This window comes from Drosophila eugracilis, unplaced genomic scaffold (assembly GCF_018153835.1).
Source record: "Drosophila eugracilis isolate 14026-0451.02 unplaced genomic scaffold, ASM1815383v1 contig_616, whole genome shotgun sequence".
NCBI classification, from domain to species: domain Eukaryota; kingdom Metazoa; phylum Arthropoda; class Insecta; order Diptera; family Drosophilidae; genus Drosophila; species Drosophila eugracilis.
In genome coordinates, this window is record NW_024573499.1 from 434,032 (window position 1) to 461,981 (window position 27,950).

The 27,950-nt window shown below is 41.8% G+C and overlaps 2 protein-coding genes across 2 annotated transcripts in view; both read left to right on the forward strand.

Moving 5' to 3' along the window:
• The first annotated feature begins 3,539 nt into the window (after positions 1–3,539).
• On the forward strand, positions 3,540–3,905 carry LOC108115963 (chymotrypsin-elastase inhibitor ixodidin). The gene has a single exon (XM_017227600.2). It carries the CDS (start codon positions 3,549–3,551, stop codon positions 3,831–3,833), a length of 285 nt encoding a protein of 94 aa, XP_017083089.1. The 5' UTR covers positions 3,540–3,548; the 3' UTR covers positions 3,834–3,905.
• Positions 3,906–11,933: 8,028 nt separating this feature from the next.
• Positions 11,934–27,950, forward strand: part of LOC108115970 (tyrosine-protein phosphatase 99A) — a 111,689-nt gene continuing 95,672 nt past the window's right edge. The window contains 2 exon segments of the mRNA XM_017227609.2: positions 11,934–12,310; positions 17,408–17,862. Coding sequence (XP_017083098.2) covers positions 17,748–17,862 — 115 coding nt within the window. The 5' untranslated portion in view covers positions 11,934–12,310; positions 17,408–17,747.

The window sequence follows — 27,950 nt, forward strand, 5'->3', positions numbered from 1 at the left end:
AGCGAGCTTCAGATGCAGTCGACCTCTGCTTCAGCCTCTGCCCGGCTGGATCTTCCCTCTGATTCCCCTGCAATTTTCCGGCTTATCTTCACATGACGCCGGTTGGTTAAGGGAGGCATCAGAGAGAGGGAAAAGTGTGGGGCGGGAGTACTCACGTAGACCGACCCCCAAATCGTAAATTTCGCCCCGAAAACTTTCCATTAAGAAGCTCAAAAACAGATACGCAAAGTTCCGGAGTGCTCATCGCGGGGGCGCGACATTGGCCGTGCAACAAATCACGGCCCGAAAAACCCAATCCCAATCCTCTGATTTCGCAATCCCAATCCAAAGACCAGACCAGGCATAATGGAAATCCCGTTGAACCTGCCGCGCGCTGTCCGGCGGAAAATTCGGGGAAATGAGGAAAAGAAAAGAAGGCAAAAAGGAAAAATAGACGTTGCAGGAAGTGCACGCAGTCTGTTAGTCGGGAAACGAATATCATAATTTACTTTGTCACCCGCTGCGAATTAGCGTGCCAGCCAGCCATGTGTGTGTCGTCCGTACTATATATATATACAGATTTATATACATATATATAAACGAGACTGGCCACGCCCCTCAAGTGGGCAGGAGGCCGACTCAGCGTGGCGCTTAAAAAGCCGGAACATTTTAAACAAAAGCCAAGCTGAAGGCTCTCGAACTCCAACTCTCGAAAACTTTCGGCGCAACCACTTAAAAATTTTGTGTGCGCTGACTTTAACATACGATAAAGGGTCCGTCTGTGGGGAGGGAGGTGTTAAGGGGGGCGTTGGGTGGTAAGAGGGTGGCCCGAAAGACGAGCAGCCATTTTGGCATCTCCAGCCAGACAAATAAGCCACGTTGCAGGCTCAGATTGCAGTCGCTGAACGAGATGGCGGCGGGTCTTCTCGCGCGGCACTTGGAGAAAAGAGATGTAAAAGTTATGACTCAAAATATGTTTAAGAACTGAGAAACTAATTTACTTCTTGGTTATTATGAATACCATGAATACTCCCCTTTAAGAATGTGAACTTCAAAGGCAAGTCCCTCTCCTTGACCCATAATTATCGCTCAGTGCACTTCCTTCCGCTTTAGCCATTGGAGTGTGTTAGTCTGCGAGTTGGCCACAATGCAAATTAATAAAAAAGCATTTGAGGCTGAACATTTTTACCAGCTTGGCTAATAAATAACGCGACGGCGACAGCTTCATTTGTTTAAGTGCCTGACAGAGTGGAACCAAACAAAAAGCGCTAAAAACCGCGTTAAAAACAAAAAAAAAGACGGCGGCGAGAAGGAAAAGTAACGAAAGTGGAAAAAAACTGTCAGGCGGCGTTTTAATCGCTCCATCAGCACGGCTCATGCATATTCAAATAAGCGGACCAAAATATCTCAATTTGGCCGCGGACTTAAGTGCACTATTTCGGGCCGCCCCAGAAATATGAAAATCCATTTGCGTGGCCATAATTAATGGGCAACACACTTTGGATTCGGGATTCAAGGTCCCACGGAGGAGATTGGTCCGGCATTAGCAGCCAACAAATTATCCCTGATCGAATCGGAGCGCCGCTCTAATGCGAATAAAGCATCGAATACTTTTTATGATGTTAGCATTCGATACGATTACGAAACAAACACACACACATTTTGGCCAAGAATGTACAATCCATTTGCAAAGTCATCACGTATACGCCACCGCTCACAGTGAGAGCGGAGATGAGGAGGGATGAGCTGGGCAGCTTTGCTCACTCACTCACATGCATTTAGATTGCTTCGCCGGCTGATTTCATTTTTATTCTTCCATGGGGCCATTATTTCCGTTGTTATTTGCCATTATGACAATTCAGTTAGTCAAATTCCGTTACGGGCTTAAAACTAATTTGAGATTAAGTTCCGAGATTCAACCGCTGGGGGATTTTCTGCAAGCATTTTTGTGCATCAGCACACCCAGGGCAAAGGAAGTCGAAGGCGAAGTCGATGTCGAAGGAAGCAAACGGAAAGCGAAAATGTAATAAGTGATTTACATGCCTCGAAGGAATTCCACCGCAGGGCATATGAAATCGAGAAATCGTCGAGTCGATGCCAGAAATCGATACTTCATTAAGATACAACCGAAAGGCAGTATAGTCTTGATGCGATGCTATGCTATGCGATTCGATTCGATTCTGTTCGAGCTGCGGAGAGTCAGGATAGCAGAGCCTAACGACCACGCATCGTTGCCTTCTGCCGTTCCATGGCCTATCTAAATGGTTAGATAGATGACTGATATGAAAGACGGAATCATGCCGTTCGCTCTAGCCAGCATTTGCTCCTCCATCCCTGAAAATCGTGCACCCAGACTCTAGCAGCCTCCATTAAAGTCATGGCAATGTCGAGAGTTTTCCAGCCTTTTCATTGACCCTCAATATTTTGGCCCAACCAGAGTGACAAGTTCGCTGCGAATGCTGATGACAGGCTTGGCCACTCTAAAAGGGCTTATGCACTAGGAAAAATGGCTAAAAAGAACTTATTAAAAAGTCTCTCTTTTTCAAGGAGAATTGTGGGGAGTTTCAAGTTTATGTTCTCAATGAAAATGTAAACAAAAACCTCTGTGAAAGGCTTATAGCATGAAGGAACATGTTTAAACCCTACTAATTGTTAATTCATTTAAGCCAAAATACTATAGAATTACTATAAAACTATTGAATGTAACGATTTAAAATGCATTTTTTGGCAGAGTGCAGTTTTGATATCAATAAAACTGAGGGTAATAATTCACATGGGTCGACAATATCACGGATTTATCTAACTGAATTTTTCATGCGCAAATTTCGGTCGCGTATCAAATGCTTGTCGGGCCAAATTGAAAATTTGTGGCCTTTTTTAATGCTGTTGTCATATATTATGAAAATGTTGTGCTCCTGCTGGCCAGTCTGCCTCACAGCAACTGAATTAGAATGGGTTAATGGGGCGGTGACCTTAAAAGCGGGCCAGCATTCGCCTATCCCGAAAGTACGTGCATTTATGTAGAATTTTAATTATTTAAGCTGGTGACAAAATGACAACAATCGAGGGACGGGAGACCCACAAATAATTGCAGCGGAAATTGAAATTATGTTTTGCTTGGTCTAATTTTCATTTGGCTTTGGGTTTGGTTGGGGTTTTCCATTTTCGCTTGGTTAGCTGCAATTTAAATGTTTTGGTCTCTGCATTTAAGTTGGGTTTTTGGAAGGAATGAATGATCTGAATGGCTTAAAGCCGATTAGGTATGTCTATGAATTTGAGTTGCATAAAGGGCTTACACGTGGAGAAATTAGCATATTCCCTAACCCTTAGAAGTTCTTGAAAATTTTAAAGATAAATTAAATTTCCCGATTCAAGCTTGAACTTGTAACGCCCATTTGCATGTTTTCATGCATATTTGTTTTTATGTTTTCGTCATTAGCTATCTTAATATTTAAATTAGCTATGCACCTGAGACTGCATCTAAACTAATGGCAAAATGATAAATGATTTTGAGTATAAATTCATGTTAACGTGGCCTTAGTAGCTCAGTTACAAAACTACCCTCAACAATGGCACGTTGTCAGCTGTATATTGTGGTTTTCCTTATGGCCATTTCCCTTTTGAATAGCCAGGCAGTAGAAGGTTCGCTTCCTAGGATTCTGGGATTCTTCCTTCGCTGTACCAACGATGAAATGGGCTCACTTTGCACGGCCTGTGAGAGGACCTGTGGTCAAAAGGAATCCGTAAACTGTGTGTTGAGCTGCAACGTAGGATGTATTTGCCAGACAGGATGGATACGGAAGAATAACGTGTGCGTTCCAGTGGCCCAATGCGACGAGAAGGACTTAAACTAATGGGTTAAGTCAACAGGTTTTTCGTCTTAATTATGTGGAGTTAAGATTAAAAACTCAATTAGAACATTCTAACCTGGATGAGCGAAATCAAATTTCACAACTCCCGCAGCGTTAATTGAAGATTCCTCAATAAAAAACGAATGGAAAAGTGGAAAAAGGGGGAAAATGCAAACTCGTTAACCCATTAAACCAAACGCGGGACTCATGTTTGATCCCTGTTTTTCTGTTTTCCTTTCGCAACGTCGACATCGACGAGGGGAAGGGAACAGAAGAAAGACGCACATCCAGCGAAAAGCTATTAAGACATAAAACATTTCCAACACCTTCCCGGAACGCCTCCGAAAATGGAAAAATGTGGGTGGGGCTGGGGGGGGTGGTAAAACTCACACGCAGAAAGAAATAGGAAGTAGCAGCAAAATGAAATGTTTCTAATTCAACGAAACGCATTTCAACGTAATGAAAATGGAGAAAAGGACCGACAGACAGCCACGCCCCCAACTGCCGTTGACATTTTTTCGAACCTGCCGTTGACTGACAGTTGGAAAAGTCAGGTCGGGGGATGGGGGGAAATGGTGGCAAGGCTGAGAGTGCGGGCGGAAGTGGGCGGGGTCCAAGGACATGCGTCGCTGGGCGTGCAGTTTCCTTGCCTTCCTGCCATCATTGCCCTGCTCGCAACACTTTCCGCTTTTATTTTATAATATGAACAATTTCCTCAGTTCGCCTTTCCATTCGAATCGCTGCCACTTTCGTGAAAAATGCACTTCAAAACTTTTCAATTTGAGGAAAGGAGCGTCTCGGATTCATCGCTCATTGCTGTTGTTGTGTCGTCCTTCTCGCTAATGACAATACACTTGTACTTCGTCCTAAGTGTGTGTGCGTGTATGCCTGAGTGTGTATCTCTCTGTGTGAGCGCGCATTTACGCTCTTTACTTATTTGATTTACGTTTCATTTCCGGCTGCCATATGCTGCCTCGCATACGAATTCAGCCAAGGAAGCAGCGTTTAGCTGCATCTCTGCAGAGAGAAAAAGTGAAGAGAAACAAACATCTTAAGAGATTGAAAAAGTAACTCAAGTTATGGAAAACGTTAGAAAAAAATGTTAACAAAGGATACAAAAAAGAAACTAAACACTTTTTAATATTAGAAAATAAGTCATATTCCCTTTTTTGGTTGTCTTTTTTCCAGTGCATCTTTCAGTGTGTGGCACTATGTTTAAGTGTGTGAGTTTTAAGGCGACACATACTAAAAGCCCGGTCCCGCTATCCCCCCCTGCACTCATACTCATACACTAACATACACACCCATACATACACGTTATGCAATTATAACTTTTGTCGTTAGCAACTTTAAGCAACTTTAAACGTAAATTGCCGCCGTGAAGTAGCTTTTGGCGCACGCTCTCAAGCTCCGCCATTCACCCACACATACATAGACTTACACACACATACAGATAGAGGGTTATAGTTTGTTGTCGGCTTTAGAGGAAAGTGTGTGAAAGGTGTTTTATTGAATTAAGTGGGTTTAACGGGATTTCTATAATGCCAGCGACAGTCGGCAGAGCTGCATATGTATTTATTGTAACTACAGTTGCTAGTTTTCCACCCCGGAAAATGGCAGTGAGCTCGGTAGCACGGAAACTGTGGCACTTTCGGTTAAACTTTCCCAACGCAATGCATATTTTATTTAATTTTTTTTAAGAGTTGCCAAACCGAAAAATGTGCAAATGATGAGGACTTTTCGGGGGCCCAAAAAGTTGTAAATTGTTTGCCAACAGTCAAGTGGCAGGGAATAATTATGCAAATCAAGTTGGCAACACAAAGGCTAAGGTGTTGCCAAAATTTCCACAATAGATACTACAGAGACTTATTAGCTAATCAGTCCGAGTCGGTTAGAGTGGAGCCAACTTGACCACAGCTACACTTCCGACCATAAACGTGTGGGCCTTGCAGTTATAATTAATGGCAAATGTTTTCCTTTTTGCTTTCTTTTTTTCTCTTTGAAACAGCCGCGTGTGGCATGCAAACCCCATTTTGACTCGAAAGCCTGCTCCACTGCAGTTATTTCTCATGTTTTGGCCGCACTTGATTGCCTTCACCTTTGCCACTAGGACTTTTCCAGGACATGCAAAGGGTCTGATGCTCGCATTAGGTCCATTTACATTCGTATGTCGTGTTCCTGTTTTGTATTTAATTCGGGTTATCGGGGTCTCGCTTTTTTAAATATCTTTTAAATATTAATAAGCCATTTAACTGCCACAACACGTTGATGCATGGGGCTCAATTAGGCTGCAAATAGCTCGAAATTGTTTGCTTAATAAACGTCATTCATCAAATCGACACGTACTTTTTTCATGAAAGTTCGACAGCCAGCAAACACGCAAAGTTCGTGTCGATTTAACCCCAAGACCGCTCCCGATGCAGGTCAAGAGGGGGCGTGCCAGGGCCTTGACAGCTGGTCATGTAAGTGAAACACTTTCGGAAAGTGGCCCTTGCTAAGTGAATTAATATTATTTGATTTCTTGCATAATTTTCATTAATTTCTGCTGGCAGAGCTATGATCGTGCATCAAAGGCAACCTAATTTGCCACATGCCGCGGATCTCTCGAGATTTCCATTCAATGCTCTCCTCTTTGTTTGCAGTGGCACTTAGCATCGCAATTGACGTCCCGTCTGCAGGGCACCCTTGCCGTCATAAAAAACAATATAAATATTAATGCTATTTGCGTAACAATTCAATTCGGCCGAGAGGGTTCGGGGAACACTTGGCCGCTTCACACGAACTCCATTCAGACATCGAAGTAGCGAAGAAGCGGCAACGAGGCAGCGGGGCAACGAGCCAACGGGGTGTTGCATATTAATCACAGACACTGGCCGAGGTACGAATGCCTTATATATCAGCCGCCATAAATTCACATGCTACTGCACTGAGAAAAATAAACTATAAAACTATAACTTACTGAAACTGTTAGCAAAATCTTATTAAAGAAGAAACTAACTCATTTTAAGGTTTAATCATGACTAGAAGTCATAGGAGAAATGACTAATATTCCAAGGTATATCACATATTTGATTTTTCCTCTTGCAATCCCCCACGTTTTCCAGTGCACAAAGGCAGGAAAAAGTGCGTTTGTCGTCTGGAAAACCCACAGTGCAGCTCCCTGGGCGGGCCGAACTGCCGAGGGTTGCACTCGTTTTAGGCTGTAAGCCGATCGAAATACTTTAATCCACTTCACAGTGACACTGAAATTAAAACATACAAACGGGCCGTAAACAACCCCGAAATTGCGGCAAAACGAGAAGGAATCGCAGGATGAATGGGATGAAATGTGACGGGGAGGGGGGAGATTCAAATTGGCTGCCATCGCAATTATTCATACGGCGGCGACATTCATAAAATGTCCTCGCGATGCAGGCAGTTGCCGTTAGGCGGCCAGGCACACCAATACACGTACAGCTGCAAGGGACTTCCCCGGGACTGACGTCACTTTGACAGTTGAAACACAAATGCAATTATCACTTTATTTTAAACGATTTATGTGCAACACGGCAAACTCACTCTCGCACACATATAGGACATACGACAAACTCATACAGACAGAATTCAGGACGCAGGACATGTAGACATGACAACGACGACAGCGGCAAACGGAAGCGGAAATGGCAACAAGCGCAGCCACCAAACGAACGGCCCGATGTCCGCCGCCTGGGGAATGCGGTCAGAAAAGGTGTGTGCTGGTCGCCATACAAATACCTGGGATAAAAATACAAAATAGTGGAAAATGGAAAACACTGCGATCGATGTTGCGAAAGGCAAGTTCTCTGTTTCGCGGTTTGTCACTTCGACGGAGTTTCCAGTTTATGCTGTCATTCCGAACTGGGTTAAATTAATTAAAGCATTAATTTCAACAGCTTTCAAATTTGGAAAATTGATAATTGCAAACGAATCATATTTCTGTGTTTGTTCTATAATCATAGAGATAAGCCAGAAAGTAATTTTAAAATCCATGAACATGGCAGGCACAGTCAGAGGTATTGAAAGGGCAAACTAATATTTAAAATAATCACAGATTACAGGATTATTAATATATTTTAGCTGAAAGGAATTTCATTTTCATCTATTGAATTTTATTTCCTAAAGGTTATTACCTCAAACAGATATTGTCTATATCTTTTCATCGCCATCAGTTCATTGAAAGCTGAAACATATTGCTTCTTTCTTGCCCATTCAAGCTTGAAGTTTAGAAAACCTTACGAAATGAAAATAAGAAAATAATATTCAAAGAGATGGAAAGAAGCGATATGCTTGTGCAATAAATAAAACCAAATTGCTAAGAAGACTAACCGAAAACATTCTCGTTTCTCTTCATTTGGAAAATGAAATCCTACGCTTGGCTTGTCTAGAATTTCAACAGCCCATCAAGTGCAGAGTTTCGACTTTAAAGTTTTTGGGCATTAACAATGTCCATTTATATTCGAGACATCCCTTGAGGTTTTTTTGGCCAGTGATGTGAGTGTAATTTAGGACATACATGTCCAACTTGACAAGCTGGAATGTGGATTTGCCTTCCATTCTGCACTCGGTCACTTATATTCCTGCTTATCAATATTGTATTAGGCTTTGATCTGGCGTGCCGGTCTGCAATTGCAGCAGATTTCCATGAATGGCAGTCAGCTTTTTTGCGACGCTGACTTATTGAAATTGACAGAAGGTTAATGGCGTTGAATGACGCTGAAATTGAGGCAGCAGCGCCGGCAATTTAACACCCCGCTGGGCAGTAGCTAGGGGGCGGGAAGCGGTAAGCGGCAGGGACAGGGGAGGCGGGGCAGGAGCTCGCCACATGACAGCGATTCGCAACAGCCGCTTAGAGTTGTGATGTGGAGAGCGGGAGATTTGCGATAAAAAATGATTGCACATGCGAGCGTTTTGGCTCGAAATTGCAGCATTTGCGGCATGGAAATATATTTAGAGATATATATATGTAGATAAATTGGAAACCAAAGGGGGTGAGTCTGCTGCTGGAGAGACAATCGGGCACCCTATGCCCTGGATTTGCACTTGCCGCTCGGCTTTGGATTTGGTTTTGGTTTTGGCGGGTTATCAGTGGCCCTGGCCATAAATCACTGTCAAGTGTCATTCGCCCTCGAAGCAGCAGCAGCTCAGTATCCGTATCCTTTATCCCAGCCGAGAAGGAAACTTTTTCCACACACACACACATCCATAGTCATAGCCGTACTATATATAGATATACGTGGATGTATGTATGGAGAGCGGTATCAACTTACCACGAACATGTGCCCGGGGGCAAAAAGGTGCAGCGCCGGAAGCTGCAGCAGCCACTCAAACGCGACCGAGGACATGGAAAATGCCTGGATGTGGAATGGCAAAAAATCGAAAAAGTTGCTAATTAAAGTTTGTGTTTGCGCCGGCAGGGGCCATGAACTTCGCCCCCATGAACTTCCGACCCCCTCGGCGAAAGTGTTATCCCCCAATGTCATCTGCAATTGCTCGAACTACTCCTTAAGCTACACTGTAAAAAAGATTTTATAATGGAATCCATGCTAGGTCTCGGTGAATCAGAACTTGATTCTATCATGGAATTTCTGTTTCTGTGCACTCTGCCCCATGTCTTTGGACGCAGCTTGCGTTCGACACGCTTTGGTTGGCATTTCGCTGCGCTGTCAGTTGGCGAAAAACCGCAGAGCGAGTGACTTTCCCTACCCTCCGAAGCCATGGCTAATTTCCGCTATTGTTCATAATTTTTATTGCCCTTGTTGCGAATTAGTTTCGGTTTCGAGCGATGCCAGATCCCGATCCCTCATCAATGTTGCACTTTTTTGCAATTTAAAATTTGTTATAAATCGTCGCTGGTTTCGTTTAGGGGTTGATCCTTAATGTTTCCCTTTTGCTCCCTTTTCAGAGGCGTTGACAACGGCAGCAACATGAAGAGCCTGCGATTACAGGATTGCGAACACGATTGCTCTACTGACTTCCTGGGGGTGGGTTTGCAGTCATGGATTCGGAACTCGAGTTGCATCAGGATGTGTTGGTGGGGGTAAGTACATTTGCCATTCTCATAGCTATTAAATTGTGGGCAATTGACTGACTGGAGGGGGCGTGGCCATCGTTAAGGGGCAGGTGCCTGGGGCACCAGGATAATTGCGGAAGTTGCGGGCTGATCGGCACAACAAATTATTGGGTTCGATTGGCAGTTATGTCTCAGATTGCAAAAATATTTTTAGAAAACAAGAAGTGATTTAGTAAGTCATAGCTTTTAAGTCTTATTAGTTTATAAAAAATATATATTATTAGGTTATCTTTCTAACTTCCTTAAGTAGTTAATTCATAAACTATGCAATCTTAAACATTGTGTTGAAATCATAAATCGATCTATTTATGAAATGATCTTACATATAATCCATCTTCTATTTCATAAAAGGTCTTTGAAAGTAAAGGTAAATGTTATACTTTAGTACTTTAGCAAAGCTACAGAATATGTTACCTACAACATATCAATGTTATGTTTCTATTTCAGAAAATGTAAGTTCAACATTCCGAAAATACCAATCGAAACTGTAAACGGAGAACAGAACACTCCTGTTAAGCTAAGCATTCTATAGCATAGTCATGTCGACAGTAATGTTATTAGTTCTTTAAACGTTAATGTTTACGTTATCGAATGTTAGCTCTAGAAGTTTTCGTATGTTACAGAATGTTACAGGAACTGCCAGGAGAAAAATCATGGCTAGTCTCTGTAATTTCAGAATTTGTTTCGGCTCAAAATATTTTTAAATAATATGTTATCTCTCAAATTTTTAAAGTAGTTTAAATAATTAGGACAACAAGTTTAAGTAATTTAATCTGTCTGTAAAGATAAAATTTAAGCAGAGCCTTATGACTTAGCAGGCTAACAGGTTTTAAAAGTCAGACTTCATTGGCTAACACTGCAGACTAAACATAGAAATTAAACAGTCCAGCCACCCCTACCTTAACATGCTAAATTCGGTAATAGACCTGTGTTCTGTTTACAGTCGAAGGCAATAACTGATAAAGGACTCGATTCGTTATGTTAGCAGTTCACAGACAACAACATTCGCAAGGATTAAGGGGTTGTTCCTGTTATGGTGAGTGAGTTTCGAAATGTTAAGGATTTGTGTCTTTAACAGTTCCTGCAAAATATAATTATGTTCGAAAAATTCTCCTTTAACATAGTTTAAGGCTCTGTTAATGTGACTCAATGTAGGACGCTTAAACCAAAACAGGACTTCGGCATCACTGCTAAAGAAATTCAGGGGCTAACATGACTCGGAATCCATTAAATATTATGTTACATATTATTATCATAATTATTTTCAGAAAGAGAATAGAAATAATGTGCTCATAATGCCAAATCTATGTGATTATCTGCCAGATGTTTATATAATTGCTTAGGATTAATGTCTATTAAAACGCTGATTAAATGTTTTCGGTATTAATCAATAATTATTACTCAAAATAACGGAATTATATATTTCATAAATTTAACAAAAAAAAATAAAGCATTACATTATTAGAAAATAATAGAAAACAATTTAAAAGAAAATAACGAATACAAGCTGAGGTCCAAACATTCTGCAGGACTTTCTTGTACTGCCTCAGATTATCCTTAAGCACTTGCCGCCTCCATTCCCATTCAGTTCGTAGCGTCACCTGAGAGGCTTGAGCAGGTCGTGTCTGCCAAAGAGCGGTTCTCTTATCAGTGATAAGACCACCGTTATTCGGAGTGGAAACGTGGTGAGTTTCGGAGTTGAAAGTGGAACAGCAGCTCTCTCGCACTCACTATCACTGGCTCTCTGAGAGAGTTCTTATGCTCTCGGCAGGACGAAAGCCGAAGCGTCCACCCGCGCACAAATCTAGGCAACAGACAGCAGAGGTTCGGCACTTACGAAGAGAATGCCGTGTGTGTGGTGAATGCCGCTGGAAACCCGAAGGCGGCCACGAACCAGCGACCTTATAGAGGGTCTTCTGGGCGGTAGTGGTGGTGGTGCAGCGGCGGCTTCTGGCTTTCAGCTGGGAATTTATTTGCGCAAAAACGAAGCGGCTCAGTTTCGTGTTTGTTGTGCGCTCGTAAGGATGTGTCCGCTGGCGCTGCCGGACTTCGTGCGTTCGCGTCGCGTGTGTGCGCGTTTATCCTGACGCTGAATATACCTCAGCCAACGAGGCCAAAAGGGCCACGAGAAAGTGCTTCGAGCCAGGCCAGTAGCCAGAAGCGAGAAAAATCGGGCAAATATATATCTCTAGTGAATGCCAGAATAATCATGCATATTTACAAATGATCGAAAATCAAAGAAAATGAGGCAGTCGGTGTCCAGTTCCGTGTTAAGTTTTTATTTGTGTTCGAGTGCTTGGCGAGTACCAAGATCCCAAATACCGACGATCTCGAGGATAAACCACTAACTTAAAGAAACACTTGTGTTGCAGAGAATAAAATATAGCGAAAGGTGCTTATCCCCAAGATTTCCTTTGATTTTCTGGCTGACCCACAACCATAACTAAACGATTTTTAATCGAGGCAGATAGTAAAATAAAATTCCAAGCTGGTACTGCAGCACATATTTAGCATTTTCGGGGGGACGACGACTTGCTTTTGGATTTATGTTGACCCACTTTGCAGAGCGTTTTCCCTTTCAATTTGCGCCTTGCAGCGAGTTGGCCAAGACATTTTTGGGCAACTTATCCCTCGGCCATCTCAGTTAATTAGTTTAATTAGTGATTGTCGTGGGCGGTTGGTTAGTCGGTTGTTCTTGGCCAGGCCGAAGAAATTGGTTTGGCATTTCGAGGGAAAATAAAGACCCTTTCGGAAAAAAGTTTTATTTTAAACTGCTGACCCAGGATTCGGTCATGCCCTGCCGCTAATAGCCGACATTATTGTTTGGGACTTTTCGGCAAGGGGGAGGGCCCAAACAAAAGGCCAAAACACCCGATCGACTGTATATGTGCCATTGAACAAACACCAAGCTGGAGAACCCTTTTTGCGCCATTTCTCTTAATTCCATTGCTGCCATTTGTTGGGGCAATAAAAGCCAGCCAGCGACTTGAGACATTTCGTCGGCAAAAAATATATATAAGAAAAATAAAAATCAAATAAACAACAATGGCTGGGAAAAACTAAAATAAATTTATTTGCTTTGCCACTAAATTTGCACTGATTTCGGGCAACAGCGCGACTACACTTTCGCATTATGTTTGCCCCACTCAAAAAGTGTTTGTCAACACAGCCAGCGGAGCGCAAAAATGGTTCTTGGACCTCCAGAAAAGCCATCCTGAAAAACGAGAGTGTTTGTGTGCTTAACCTTTCGAAGGAGAAGGATTTTTGGCCAGAGTGTGTGTGTGTGTGTGTGTGTGTGTGGCACTCACACGTTCCACTATTTTGGAATTTGCGGCACGTGCCCAAATTGCAAACATCAGCAAATAATAAAATAAATTCAGCCTGCACCCGGGAATCTAAACCGAATTAGTCGACTCGAGTGTCCTTTTCAGTGAGTTTACAGTAATGCTTACACGATGATTAGGCGTATGTGGCTGGCATGTGATAAATTCCGTTGAGGGGTTTCGTGTAATAATTTCATTGTTGCAGCTCTGCAATTTATATTGCGCTTTCATGGCGGCAACAATTGCTGTTGCACTTGCAACAAAGGCAACTTGTTGTTGGATGAGAGTGGGGTTGGCTTGCTTTCACCACCCTTCTCTTTGTGGCAGCACTTGAGTCATGCAGCCACTGCAGTTGCAGTTGCACTTAAGCTGCTGCTGCTGCTGCAGTTGTTATTTCTATTTATATTTTCCTCTCTATTTTTCGCACACCCATTGTGCAGAGTCTGGCGTTGTAATCTCCATCTATATGTGCCACCAAGTGGAGACAGTATTGTTACCACTTGACACGTGTTTAGCAGACTTGGTCTTAGAATGTTTCGTAAGAAAATTTAAGCTGACTTAGTCTATATTAAATGACGTCCTGCCAGGACATCGCGACACCTGTAGCCGTGCTAATTAACCAAGTCCCAGCATTCCCATTCAGCTGACTGCTTTCCTTTCATGTCAAAGCATTTAATTATATTCCTGCATTTACCAGCTCTAACTTCAAGCTCCACTCTTTCACTTTTTTTTACATATATTTTTTACCTTTTTCCGTTGGACTTTGCCTGATTTATTTATGCATTTACCTTTTGCGAGTTGCCCGCGGAGGAAGCTGCTGTCATGCCGCTGGTTCGTTGTCTTAATTCATTTTTTATTCCAACGTAAATAAGCTGTAAATTACAACTTCTGCTGCTGTTCCAGCTGATGTTGCTGTTGCTGTTGCTGCTGTCCTGTGCATATTTTGTATGATTCTACTCCGGCAATTCCCGGGCTGCTTGTTGCCTTGCCTGCCTCGTGCTGTATGCCGCGTGCCTCATGGCAAATGCAGTGCCATATTTTTTCGCTTTTCACAGCCGAACTGTTTTTTCCTCTGCACTTTAACAAATTTTTATTCTAGTAGCTTCACAGATTTATATTATTTGTATAAATTTCTAAATCAGTTTATAGTTTAAGTCAATTTATAAACTTTAAGTTTTCGTATTAAAGTCATAAATCATCCTCATTTCCGCTTCTTTTTGCTTATTTATTTCATTTTTACTTTTCTGTTATTAAGACTTATGTGATGTATGGAAAATTACCCTTCAAAGCAGTATAGTTTTTCACAATGCCCGTTTGAAATTCAATGAACTAAAAATCATTCTCGCTCAAAAGGCTTTCCTGCGGTGTAATTTTAGAAGCATTTATGGCGGATATATAAATCAAATAAAAGGCAAATAAATGTGGAAATCTATATGAAAGATTGATAGATATTTCATTTTATATTTAATAAAAAAAAATATATATCATATTTGATATTTTTTCTCCGTGCTGGCAATCACATCTCCCGCTGCTTTCGGCTGGCAGCTACTGCCTTTTGCTACTGTTTAATTTAAAGTTGGCCCCCGAAAGGGGAGCCACTGCACTTGGTAGTGGTGTTGTCATAACTGCAAATCGGCTACTGACATCCAGCTACTTAACGCTCCTCACTGTTTTCCGCTCGCTGTTTGGGGCATTCGGGCATGAAAGCGGCTCGGAACTGTCTGCGGACCCAAAGGGGACTAATGGCCAAGAATGGTTGGATGGATGGTAAGGAAAGGAAAGGAAAGGAAAGGAAAGGCAGGGAAAGGGTAGATGGGTGGCCTGGTGGGGGAGTGCGTTTGGAATTATGTGGAAAATTGAGAAAATGTTGCTCAACTACAACTACTAGTTCCGAGGCACTTTAATTGCCACCGGGCACATTGCGCCACTCTGCAATCCACAACAGGTCATTACGAACTGGATTTAGGGTGGTGGCAGTCGAGGAAGAGCGCCCCCTCTCTGTTTTTGTATTTTCCGGAGGTTTGGCCACTGACTGGCTGAAACTTGTTGAGTGACGACCGACCACTGACGGACTACCACCGGAGATGAAAATGTTTTTCCAGGGGGCAATTGTCGTTAAGGTGCTTAGCGTAAGGCGTTGACTATTTGAGGTTGTCTAGCCGCGACTATTAATGGGCTTCTCGGTTCCATGTCTTCATTAGACCTTTACTTTTTCGAGCCTCGTTGGGCCTGGGCCTGGGCCTGGGCACTAATAATAGCGATTAATGTGGTATCAAGAACAGCAATGCCATTCCAATTACATATTTTTGTAGGTAGTTCTTAATTGTTTACTAAGTATAGTAACTGTGTGCTTGGATATTTGCATCTCAGCAATAGAAAGTTTCAGCCTGAACATGATTTTAGCCATGTAAAATAAATTCAAAAATTAAACATAAATAAAAAGAAATTTGAATACATTTAATGAGAAATATAGAAAAATCAAATAAATCATGGAAGTTGTGGTTAAAATTTAACTGGAGGCTTTGCAAACCTCGTTGGTTCTTGTGGGAGCAACCGCTTCTTAAGCAAAGGAAATATTTTGTATGCACAAAAGTATGCAACGATTTAATATTGCTTTCGTTTTTTGGTTTTTTGGAGAGAACTCAAACAAACTTACGTTAATGTTGTTTCCTGGCCACGAACGAAACCAAACAACAACAGCAACGCTTTCATAAAAAACTTATTTACACAAACTGGGTTTTTGTGCACGAATATCCAGCCAGGCAGGCTCACTTTCACACACACATTGTGGTGTTCGTGAAAAAGTCAACGTGTTTTTCTGCCCACGTAAAAGCCGAGGGTGTGTAATATGGAAAATAAGTTCAATTACCACCTGCGGCAGGTATAATATTTTGCCGGGACTCCTTTGATTTTTTTGCGAATCAGAGTATTGTTGAAAATGAAATAATATCGGGAAAGGGCTCAGTCCTGCTGAAGAGTGCTGTTGGAAAATTAAAAAGTGCTTCTGTTAAAGTTGAGAGATATCTGGGAAAATCTGTGGTGGGAAAATCGTTCTGTTTTCATTGAAACTTGCCGTGAAAGTTACAAATTTGAACTTTAAATTTTAACGTCAACACAAAAGGGGATCCCCTGGGTGGGACGAATGGGCGAAGGGGGCTAACGAAAAATAAACTTGCAGCCTGCAGCAAACACATTAAAACAAAGTTTTTAAAAGCAACCACAACATTTACGTCATGTGCAATGTGCGGCGGGTAGCGATGTTGTGTCAGTGTTTGTTGCAGTTGCTGTTGCACGAGCTGCTGCCAAAGTTGAAAAGGGGGGCGCACTGGCGGAGCAAGGAGCAGGAGGCGTGGCAGCTTTAAGGCCAACTCTTCTCAACCTCCCTTACCATTTTTATAGTCAAAAGCCAAGTTGTTTGGGCCAACAGCAATCGCCATTTGCTGCCACATGTTGTAACTGTTGCCGCATTAAATGTGCAGCCCGCCTCCGGCGCATTTCACTTTTACTATGAACAGCCCGTTTTTACAGCCCACCCACTCTCGGTTGCACCACCCGCTGCACCATCCTCCGCAGCACCCGCGCCAACACCCACTTTTTGGCTACATTAGTTGACTGCACACCACCAGCAGAGATTTCACTCCATTTTATGCTGTCAGACTTCCGAGAGCGCCGCTGTTCTCGCTTGTTGTAAAAATGCCAAATTCATTTTCAGCATATAAACTTTGCCACACACACACACACACACACATAGATGTGAACACACATTCGCGGGCTTTATGCTCCCTGCTGTTCCGGACTGACATCTTTAGTTAATTTCGCAGCCGCAAAAACTAAAACGAAAGGGATAGAGTCTGCGGGGATTTTAGGAGACCGTAAAAGTCCCTTGAATGGAAAATTGAAAAAGCAGCCGGGGCATATGTTATGTACAAGATTTGATAGAAAACCAAAGAAGAATCTTTCACTTAGCTTAGTTTAAGTAACAAATGTTAGTTGACTCAAAAAATGAGGTCAAATTTAAAAAAAAAGAACAAAAAATGTTCCCCAAATAAAGTTTCCCCAGCAAATACCCTCAAATTGATTGAACGCAAAAATCAATCGCCAGCAAATCAAATGTGATCCTATTTGCACAGAATTTAATTTTCGTTTTCCCTCTCTCGTTTTTGCAGCTCGTTCAAAATGATCACCTAAAGCCAAAATCGGTGCAAACAGAGAGAAATATAAAGCAAAAAACCGAATCAAACTGGAATAACTAAAAACGCAACAGCTCATAACGCAAACATAGTTTAATTGGCATTCGAAATAAACAAAAAACAAATGTAAATTGATTTCGGAAAGCCCAAGGGCAGAAAACTAAAACAAAATCTAACTAAATTCAACACACAAAAAAAAAAACAAAAACGTAACTCAAACCACCGCAAAAATTGCTTTAGATTAAAGAGAAAAGAGAAAAATAACCGGAGAAATCGAAAAAAACATAAAACCTACACCCAAATCGCATCAAACAAAATGACGCTGCGCATATCGGCCGAATACGGAAATCATCGAGGGCTCATCATTCCTGGCTTTGTGCTGCTCCTGTTTCTGGCCACCTTGCCTGCCTTGCAAGCAGGACGAATCTTCGGTAAGTCCTGGAGAAATAAATGTGAATTTTGAGGGGATGCCATCAAAATTTCTATCACTTGTTGTTTGCCCCACTAATTAACGCGGGCAGTTTGCAGCTAATGGAATTTTTAATGCCACTTTGTGAGGGGAACCCACTCCTTCCAGCAGTACTTAGCCACCCCTTCCTGCCCAGGCAGGACCTTCTTGACTCTGTTCCTTGTATTGGTTTCGGGTCAACGGAACTCATTGACACGGCAAACGGGACACAGAGAGCTCATGTTCTTTTCGTATTAATTATAATTACAGAAGGTCGCCTTCTTTTTTATGCCGGCAGTCGGCAGTCAACGTCGTTTACATTAATGAGGGACGTCAATGTCAAAAATAAACAAAGGCCTCGCACTCTGGCTTTTTGTATTGGAAATGCCAAAGCCATGTTCTTTTTTTTTGCCATTGTTGTCTTTTCCTTGGTTGTGTGTGTGTGTATGTGTGTGTGTGTGTTTGTCTGCATTGTTGATGTAATGAAAATAATTACATTTCTTGTACGTGGTTTGTAATACCCAGCAGAACAGGAAAAGTCACCAGATTTCGGGCCACATTCCGAACTAATTAACTGGCAAATAAATAAGTAAACATGGCAACAGTTTTGTACACATGGCGATAATTTACATTTAATTATGGCAGCATAACTAGTTTTCCGCCAGAGCTGCCAGAGAAAGGGTTGCTCTGCCCAAACATATACCCAACTTTCAGCTGGAGTCTCTAATTGCAGGCAGGTTTTGTCTGTCCGACTTTTCCGCCTTTCCCTCCAGTGTGTCATTAGATTCGGTCACAGAACAGAGCACACCAAAGCACAGAATACAACAATAGTGGCAACAACAACAGTTGCTCTAGAGAGCAGTGAAAGCGGACACAATTCGGAACTGCAACTGGAAAACCAAAACTTTTGTTGACACACATTTTTTCACGGCCCCAAAAAGTGTGCTTCGAAAATGTGAACGCAAATGAGCGCAGTTCGCTCTTCATCAAGAGCTGCAATAAAAAACCGCTTACAAAAACAGTCGCTAACATAAAAAGCCACCGCACAGACTAGAGATGACTGTTTGTGTTTCAGCAAACATTTTAATTTTTTTGGGATTATCCTAGACTTGAATAGAGTTAACCATTGCTGGCAGGATACTCTTTATATTAGGCTTATCAACCAAATTCAGGGAAAATATATCTTATTCTTTTTTGTAATTATGTACAAGTTAGAAATCTTATTGATAATGAAAGCAACTATCTAAAAATCTATCTACTAAAATATTCAAAATATTTAAAATGATAATTTAGGCATCACTGGCACACGCACACTAAGCCAGAAATGAAATCCCAATTGCAGATGCGAGTGTGTGAGTTTGTGCATTGGCATTAGGTTGCCAGTTGGCGGCGCTTTTTGTCAGGCATTTTAATGTCTGCTTCAGCCGCAGTTGAAACAGAACAGCAATAAAACTGCAGGACAAACACACACAAGCACACACACTTATACACACTCAGCAACCGCACACACACAATCACACATTCATATATAGATAGATCCGACCATGAAAGCGAAAAGTTTACGCGCTTGTTTGCTATAATTTCGATTGTTTTCACTGCAGCAGCAGCAGAGGCAAAAGCAAAAGCAACAACCATTGCAGCAGCCTGCCACGCCCCCAACCCCCACACACACACACAGATTCAGATTCCAACGCCTTTCAGTTCCCAGGACAATTGTGCACCATTCTGCAGCAATTTTCGTTTTATTGATGTGCATTGCCGCCATCGCAGCGAAGTTTGATGCTGCAACTGCAACTGCAACTGCAGAACACACACACACACACACACACACACTGACACTGGAAATAAGCTGTATAAGTAGAGCACACTTTTACTTTACTTTTGTTTGCGTTATGTACTTTCGGTTAAGTGCGAGAAAATTTATGAAAAACTTTTGAAAATGTTTTCGCAATTAAAGTCCCGACGACACAAACAAAGCGGTCTTCGAACAAAACGGAGTGTACTCGGTCTACTTTTCACTGGCATCTAACGCTTTTTCATACAACTGGCTTAAGTGGGCGTGTAACTGCAGCTGGATGCGGCTAATTGTTGGCATAAACGATGCCACCCAGATTGTGTTTTAGATGCAAAGGAACAAAGGGCCTTCCTGCTGAATCCTATCTGCGGTGCTGGGGTAAAAATCAACCAAATTGGCCATCTTCTGGGAACTTTTTATCTCGAAAATGAGAGTCTTTAAGAGAGTTCTTTCTAGAATATTTCACTTGTTTAAATAACTTAAGATCTGATATTAGCAGTAGATTTAGTGTGAAAAGAACAGTTTATCTTTTAAATTGGTGACTAGAGGGAGAAGGTAACTAGAGAGGTGGTATATTTTACATTTACTAATGATTAAATACCTTTATTTATGATAAATAAAGACCTCTTAATATGATGTATAAATAGGAAGTAGCTACCTGTAAGAAAAGTCCCTCAAGTTCCAACTTAAAGCTGGTTTTATGTTTACTAATACCTAGAAAATGCCCCATTTTTCTTCGAGTGAGTGAAATACAGATCCACTTTCCTATCAAGCTGATGTCAATACAACATAAACTTAATGGGTAACCAATAAAAACAATGGAGGCAGAAGCGCCCATGAATAAGTCAGACAACTGTTTGGCCATCTCGAGCATGCGAATAAGTTGAATCGGCAATTCCTGGCATCAGGACATATTTATCGGGTCTACATGGAGAAGCCACGTGTGCTTGAGTTACCTGGTTGTATTTTTTTTTTTTGTGTGTTAGCCCCTGGGGACCAGACACATTGTCTTTCGGCCATTTAGGAATAGTCAAGCATTAAGCGCAAATTGGTGAATTGAATGCTTGAATGGCGACTGCCATTGTTTGCGGCTATTAGCCGGGTTAGAATGTTCTTTTTGGCCAAACCCAAGGAAAAAAGCCCAACTGCCAGCTCCTTTTCACACATCTGCAATTACATCGGCAAAGTGTATTAGGCGCACGTCGCAAATCGTTTCGCCTTTGTTTTTAAATTATTCATGTTATGGCTAAGAGCAAACAGCGATTTAGGACTCCCCCGATTCGAGGCACGCACTTTATATTCAGCTCATTACGACGACGCCGAGCCAATGGCGACATCGTGGGGCTAAAAATGCCGAGATTTTATTTAGTGCGGGCGACGTCCTCGGCGGCTATCCTGTCTGGAGTAATTTCTTTATTAGATTCATTCAGGCCCTCTAGGAAATTCTCACTTGCCCGGGGCCCGAAGCGAAAGCAAAAGCCAAGGGGAAACGGCGAGCAACAGAGGCTAAAAACAATTTTCTAAATTAGTTTTTGCTATCCTAGCTCCCAGCGAACGAAACTGCAAAATAGCAGAAGAAATTGTTTAAGAATTACATGGAGTAGCCCAGTAGCCGGCGGATAAAAGTTAGTTCTGCATATCCTTTAATAACATACAGAATGCTTTAACCCTGAGAGCTTAAATTCCAGCCTTTGCCATACATTTTACACTCGCAGATAAATCAACAAACCCACCAGCCGATGGCCTTACCTTACGGTTATGAAATATTCAATAAAATATAAATAAAAAGACTCGAAAATTTGCGGCTATTGGGTATTTTTGCTCCTCTTTTTTTTTTGCGAGGGACTCGCGGGCGCAGCTTTATGACAACAAATTTTAATCATTATAAAATATACAGGAGCGTGGCAGCTCTCGGGTGGCCCAAAAAACACGTCCAATCAAAAAATGCATCGAATTTTCACCTGCTTCCATTATGCAATGCAAACAACCGCCAGTGTCTGAATATATTTCACTCTCTCTCTCGTAATATTTTATACACATTTTAATTAGTGTATAATTAAGTAAGTAAAAACGAGCACGAAGCGTGTAATTTCCAAAATAAAGTTAAACTTTTGAGTTGATTTAAATATCCGATCTCTCTCCTGTCTTATTTACTTTCCATGTCGCTTTTTTAAGTAATTAATTTGGAGTTTTTAAATCAAGTTCATCGGAAGTTCCCCTTTGACAAGCTCAGTTTTTATTTACTGTTCCCCAACTGGTAGCTCTCTATAAGTGTGCTAAAATAACTTACAGTTTGCCTTGCACATCGGCAAGCAAACAGAAATGGCAAATCCATTCGCATTGACAAACTAAAAGTGCAAACAAGAACTGCTTTGACATTTGTTTGGTTTGCCACAGCAACGAGTACATGGTAAATAATGCGGGATATTTGACTTTTCCAAAAAAAAAAAAAAAAGAAATAGAGGCAACCCAAAATGGAAATAGAAAATAGAAAACTGAAAACATAAAACAGAAAATAGCTCCCCCGACACGGACATGCCATGCATGTCATCAAAATATGCCAGAAACGGGGGCCTTTTCATAATTTATGCGGACAGGGCGGCCACAAACACAAAATAATACAATGCCCATATAGGAGTTTAGTGAATGTGGAGAAGCCATGCACAATATGGTTGGCAATTTGATGCTGCTTTGTTGCACGGCCGCCTGGCCATTGGCATTTTCAATTAATGGAAAAATGTCAGCGGGACTTCTCTAGCCAGCGGCCAAAAATAATGCACGAAATTGCAGCGCAGCCCATGGAAAACGACACATGCATATCAATTAGCAGGGTGCAGGTGGGGTCTACGAATCAAATTTGATTATTTGCCACGATTCATTGCAGGGGAAAAATCTGAATCAGAAGAGAACCAATCAAGCGATCAGCGTACTTGAAATCCGATATTATGTATACGCCGAGTGGACGAGATTTCTGCTTGTTTGCTTCGCCATTTACTGATTCTACGGCTGGCCGGTCAACTATGCCAGCAAATTCAATTAAAAATCAAAATGGCAAAGTCAGAACATGCAACTGAATATGCATTTATATCTATTTGAATGATTTGTAGCTAAAACAAAAAAGGGAAGAAGATATCTGCAAAATATTGGCAAATAATAAAGCAGCAGTAAAAACCAATGAAAACTATTTCAGCAATGTGAAAATTAAAAAATCTCCTTTGCAAAAAATAAAGCAAAATGTTGTCAGGACGAGAGAGGGGAAACTGCTTTTTTTTTTGTCCTAGCCATAGTGTAGTTTCGCAGGCGAAAATTGCAAATAATATTTTACGCTTTTTACACAAATTTTCTAGGACGCTGGCTTTTGTCGGTGTTGTTGCCGGGTTTATTGTTGGATTTTCTGTTCTCGTCGTCAGTGTCGTCATCCTCATCCTCGTTATCGTCGTGGCTAGCTTTGCATATCGAAATAACTGAGTTACAAGTTTAATTAAATTTTAGTAGCAGTGGCCAAAACAGCATATTCTGGCTGGCCAGGGATATTTTTGCACGACTACAATTAGTAAAGAATATCGTTATCAACAGCAGAAGGCATCTCTAAACTATATATATATATATAGTGGACATGACAGACTACATCAGTCTCTAAGCCAGTTAAAAAATATTCCATTATGTTACCAAACAAGCGGAAATTAAATTTTCATTACAATTGTCCTGGGCAAAGAGACAATTAAGCCATTGGGAAATTATGAAATTTATGCAGGTCGTAAATCTTTAACAAAGTTTCGGGACATTTGCCGCTCGAAAAAGCAAATATAATTCCCTCAATGTGGGTCATTAAGCAATTTAATTGCATTTAATGTTTATTTAGGCAACATTTCCAACCGAACGGCAATGAGTTGGGTAAACAACAATAATTGATTAGACAATCAAAATTACATCTGTAAATATTGATGGCTAAAAATGCATTCGACTGGGAATATTCATTGCGAAAATAATAGAAAACTCTGTCAGTTTTATATAAATTTCATTTACGGTTGACTTTATTCCTTGGCAACTTTAAGAGCAGAAACCAAACTAGCCAGGCCATGGACGCAGTTTCCTTTGTTATTCCTTGGGCATCATCATGGGCCCATTATAATCCCGGCTAAGCTGCAGCGATTATTGTCTAAAAAATTCATGTATTTCATTATTAGCCAGGTTGCCGGCGGCCCAGCATTTCCGGCCAGCTCGTCCGCCCCACCTGCGGCTGTTCATTTGCTGTCATAATTTAATTTTTGCCACCAGTCCGGAGACCGAACTAAAACTCACACAGACAGACAGGGCAGAGGGAGCAGGTAGTGGGGGGCACATCCTGTGATGATGTCCGACTCGTCCTTTTGCTTTTCTGCCTTCGGTTCCTACTGCTCCTGTTTCTGCTTTTGCTTCTACGGCAGCATTGTCTGCTGAAAGTCAACATAATCCACAGAGTCCCAGGCTCCGAAAATCCCAATGTGGTCGCCGCTGTGGCTCATTAATCCATGCAGCCGAATGGTAGCCCTCCACATGGCTTGTTTTGGTTTTGGTTTTTGCCCTCTCACTCCTACAACTACTAAACTGCACTGGAAAAAACTAAGTTAACTTTAATGTTATGGAAAATAAACTTAGTTTATATCCTTTTAAGAGTATATCACATATCCTTGCCTTGGAATGCCTTTAAAATTCCCGCAAATTCACTACTCTTTTCCCAGAGTGTTCACTGCTCTCCCATCTGCGTTCACCCATAAATCAGCTGCCCGCGGGCAGTTCATCATCATCATCATTATCGTCGCCGCCGAGCTCCGGCAAATGAGCGATTCCCCATCTGGACTCCGAAATTAGTTGCGTTGCGCGCATGAATGTCACCATTTCTGTCGCTCAATTTGCTACACAAATTATAAACACCAAATGGAAATTGTAATAAAAAATGTGACAGAATCACGGACCGTGAGCCGTATCCTGTCCAAGGATCCTTGCAATAGCCGCCGGCGCACGCAAAAGGCTGGGCGGGCAACTTAAACTTTGCCGAAATTGAAATGCCGCTGGCTTATTTAAGCATTTATTTCGGCGACGGACGTCGAGGCGGAAAGTCAATAATGAATAAACTTCCTCCAAGCAGCCAGCGCACAGCTTTAAGAGTCGGCGGCTAAGTGTAATGAAATTCGCATAAAAATCATTTCGCCACTGCCGGAAAAAAGAGATGTTGACCGACTTCAAGCTGCGAAACAGGACAATGGCAATGGAAAATGTACAGAAAATGAAGAAGTTTTCGATGACTTAAAGTTGCCTAAGGATTAAAGGGATGGCACAGAGTATCCTTTTCTCTTATTTTTGTTTTTGGCTTACAAATATTAACAAAATATTTAGTAAAGGTAGTTTAATGCTGTATAAGATATGGACATTTCTCACTGTGCAATTATAAATCACTAGGAAATTGCAGCAAATACCAATCGCTCTCCTCTAGTTTTGGCCACTGTGCAGGCCGACTTTGGTGGCCATTGCAGCTGGTTGGCAAGTGGCCCAGACTTTGCGTTTTTGCAGACGGATAAAGCTGGCTTGGCCAAGAGCAAGACCAAGAGCAAGAGCAGAAGCAGAAGCAGGGCCAGTTCGTGATGTCGCGCCTATCACAACCAATTTACTAACGAAGCAGATAAATCCAATTTCTGGCCGACAGCAGCTTAGCTTTCCCACTGCAGCAGCAACGGCAAAAGCAAAAGCAACAGCAAAAACGGTCTTGAAAATACAGCAAATAATAAATAAAAAAGCACTTCCGTTTGCTGGGGACAATTTCCGTTTCCGGTTGACCGGCGCCTCAGAATATTAAGGGGGTGCTGTTCGGCTTATTAAGCTCATCACCGAGAGTTTATTAGGCTCTTAAAGCGTTTAGCAGAGTGGCTGAAAAAAGTTATCAAAAAAAAAGAAAAGAGCCGCGGTGGTTTTCTTTGAGGCCTTTGTGTGGCAAAAACTTTGATCAGACTTTAAATTAATGAAATGAAGTAATTACAAAGTGCGAGAATGGCCAAGTCAAAGGAAGCACTCTGGCAGATTGGAGTGCGGTTGCCGAGATGAATCCAACTCTCGACTTCAAAACACCTTTGGCAGGAAACTGCAGCCAACAAAGAACGGAGAAGTTGCATTTTTCTCCATCAGCCACAGCCGCAGGGGGCTGGAAAATGCCAGCCAGGATCTGAGGAATCCGTTCTATTTGCAGTTCATTGCCGAGAATTTTAATCAATTGCAGCCGGCAGCAAGGCCCGGCTCCTTGACCGAAGCTCTTCTTGCCTCTAAAGACATTTTAATTTCTGCTACAGTCATTCATTATTGTTCTGCATTCGGATTCTCAGTGAGTTATTATGCAAGTTGCAAAACAATTTGATACTAAGTAAAAGCAAAAAGCGCAGGCAGGAGCCGGCAAAGCAGAGCTCCAAAGGAGCAACACATGGCCTGGACATGGCACATTTATTTTTGGGCCGAGGATGGAAAATGGAAAGTTTTAAATTAAATTTCATCTAGCACTGTGCGTGCAAAGGCCAAGATGCACCAGCTGCAGTCTGACCCAAATACCAGGCCAACTTCCCTTCGCCACTCTTTCGGTCCTCTTTCAAGCCGCTCTCGATGGATAGATAGATGGAGGGTTTTTGAATCTTTGCCAAGTGCATGGTTTTCAGTCTGCTTTGGAAGCTAAGAGGGCTAAAGAAGGGACAATGGGATACCCTTTAAAATGATTTACTTTACTAGAAACTGGTATACCCTTCTATCTTTGAAAGTTAACAGATTATCATTTAGTAGGCGAACTGATATTTTACAGATTTAAATCGAACATAGTTTAAGAGCAATGTCAGAGTTTTCGATTTCCCATCAGCTTGGCTTAAAGCCACATCGAAAACGAAACCAAAATCGAAATCGCCGCTGGGCGCTGACTTTCATCATAATACAATTTTTATAATTTAATCAAGCTGAGAGCTGCATGGCATCATCGCCCGATGTGCAAATAAAAATAAGTGCGACAATAAAACAAAAGCCAAACAGAAGCGATGCCGTGAGTGGAGATTAACAATGGAGGCGTCGCAGTTTTTACGACCGCCGAGAATGAAGATGGGGCATGGGGCATTGGGATGCCATGGCATCCGTGGCACGCATTTGTCATACACTTTTCGGGGCAATAAAAGGCTGCCGACGAAGGGTTCCCCGTCGGCGGTGAATTTTGCTTTTGTTTCCCGCTTTTACGGCCGTCGCCTGTCAAAGGGAATCCCTCAGCTACAGATACAGATACACATTCGCAGATAGAAACACACAGATACGAGCACTGGCAGGCGTTTTTAAAGCGCTCTTTTGAGCTTTGGCGGGTCATAAATCTATTAATTTTCATTACGCAATTACCAGCGAGCTGTCAGAAGGTCAACGTGTGTGTGTGTGCTAATTACATGACAGCTCCCCCGATCAATCAAATTCCGGGCATATAAACTGGGCCAGAATGGCCTATGAATGTGGTGATTAATTGCCCGTGGATATGCACAAATTTATCATATAAATATTAAAGTGGAACTCACGATTTTTCAGGGGACACGAGCACGTGGGCTCACAAACACAAAACCAATTCGACAGTTAGTCGGCTTAAATCTCCCATTCCTTCCTATCATTCTATATATATATGTAATTGTTTGTATCAAACATTTGATACCCATGAATATTTTAAAAGCATTTCGAAAATTGCTAACAAAACAGAGCCAGAGCACGAGCACGAGCGGAAATAAATGCAATACATTTGAATAAACAGGCTTACACATACTTAAACAAATGCACATGTTACCATACATACGGTTGGGTGGTTATCTCTGATCCAGTGAGTGTGTGGGTGTCCCTGTGCGTGTGTGTGGGCCATGTCAACCACTTGTTATTTCCAGGATGAGAAGGATGTTCGTTGCTGTGCGTACAATTTATATCCGATTTTAATATTGAATTTCTGCTAAGTCAAAGCCAAATGAACTTTGTTGTTTGGCTGAGAGGAATCGGGAAAAGGGATTTCGCCAAAATGGGTTGCCAAGGCAACTGCAACAGGGATTATCTGCCAGTGTAAGCCCGCAGTTAATGCACTTGAAGAAAATGCTTTTAATTTTTAATTCAGTAAGTTTAATCTACTCGAAAACTGAAAAACTTTACAACTAATGAGATTATCTTTTAAAAATATATTTTAATATCAGTTTAAAATCAGTTTTATCCCAGAAAAGGCAATAAAAATATGAAATGATATCATTAAGCTGTAAATT

What these genes read in the sequence shown, in the direction of transcription:
- LOC108115963 (XM_017227600.2), top strand. Translation starts at nt 3,549, where the DNA reads ATGGCACGTTGTCAGCTGTATATTGTGGTTTTCCTTATGGCCATTTCC.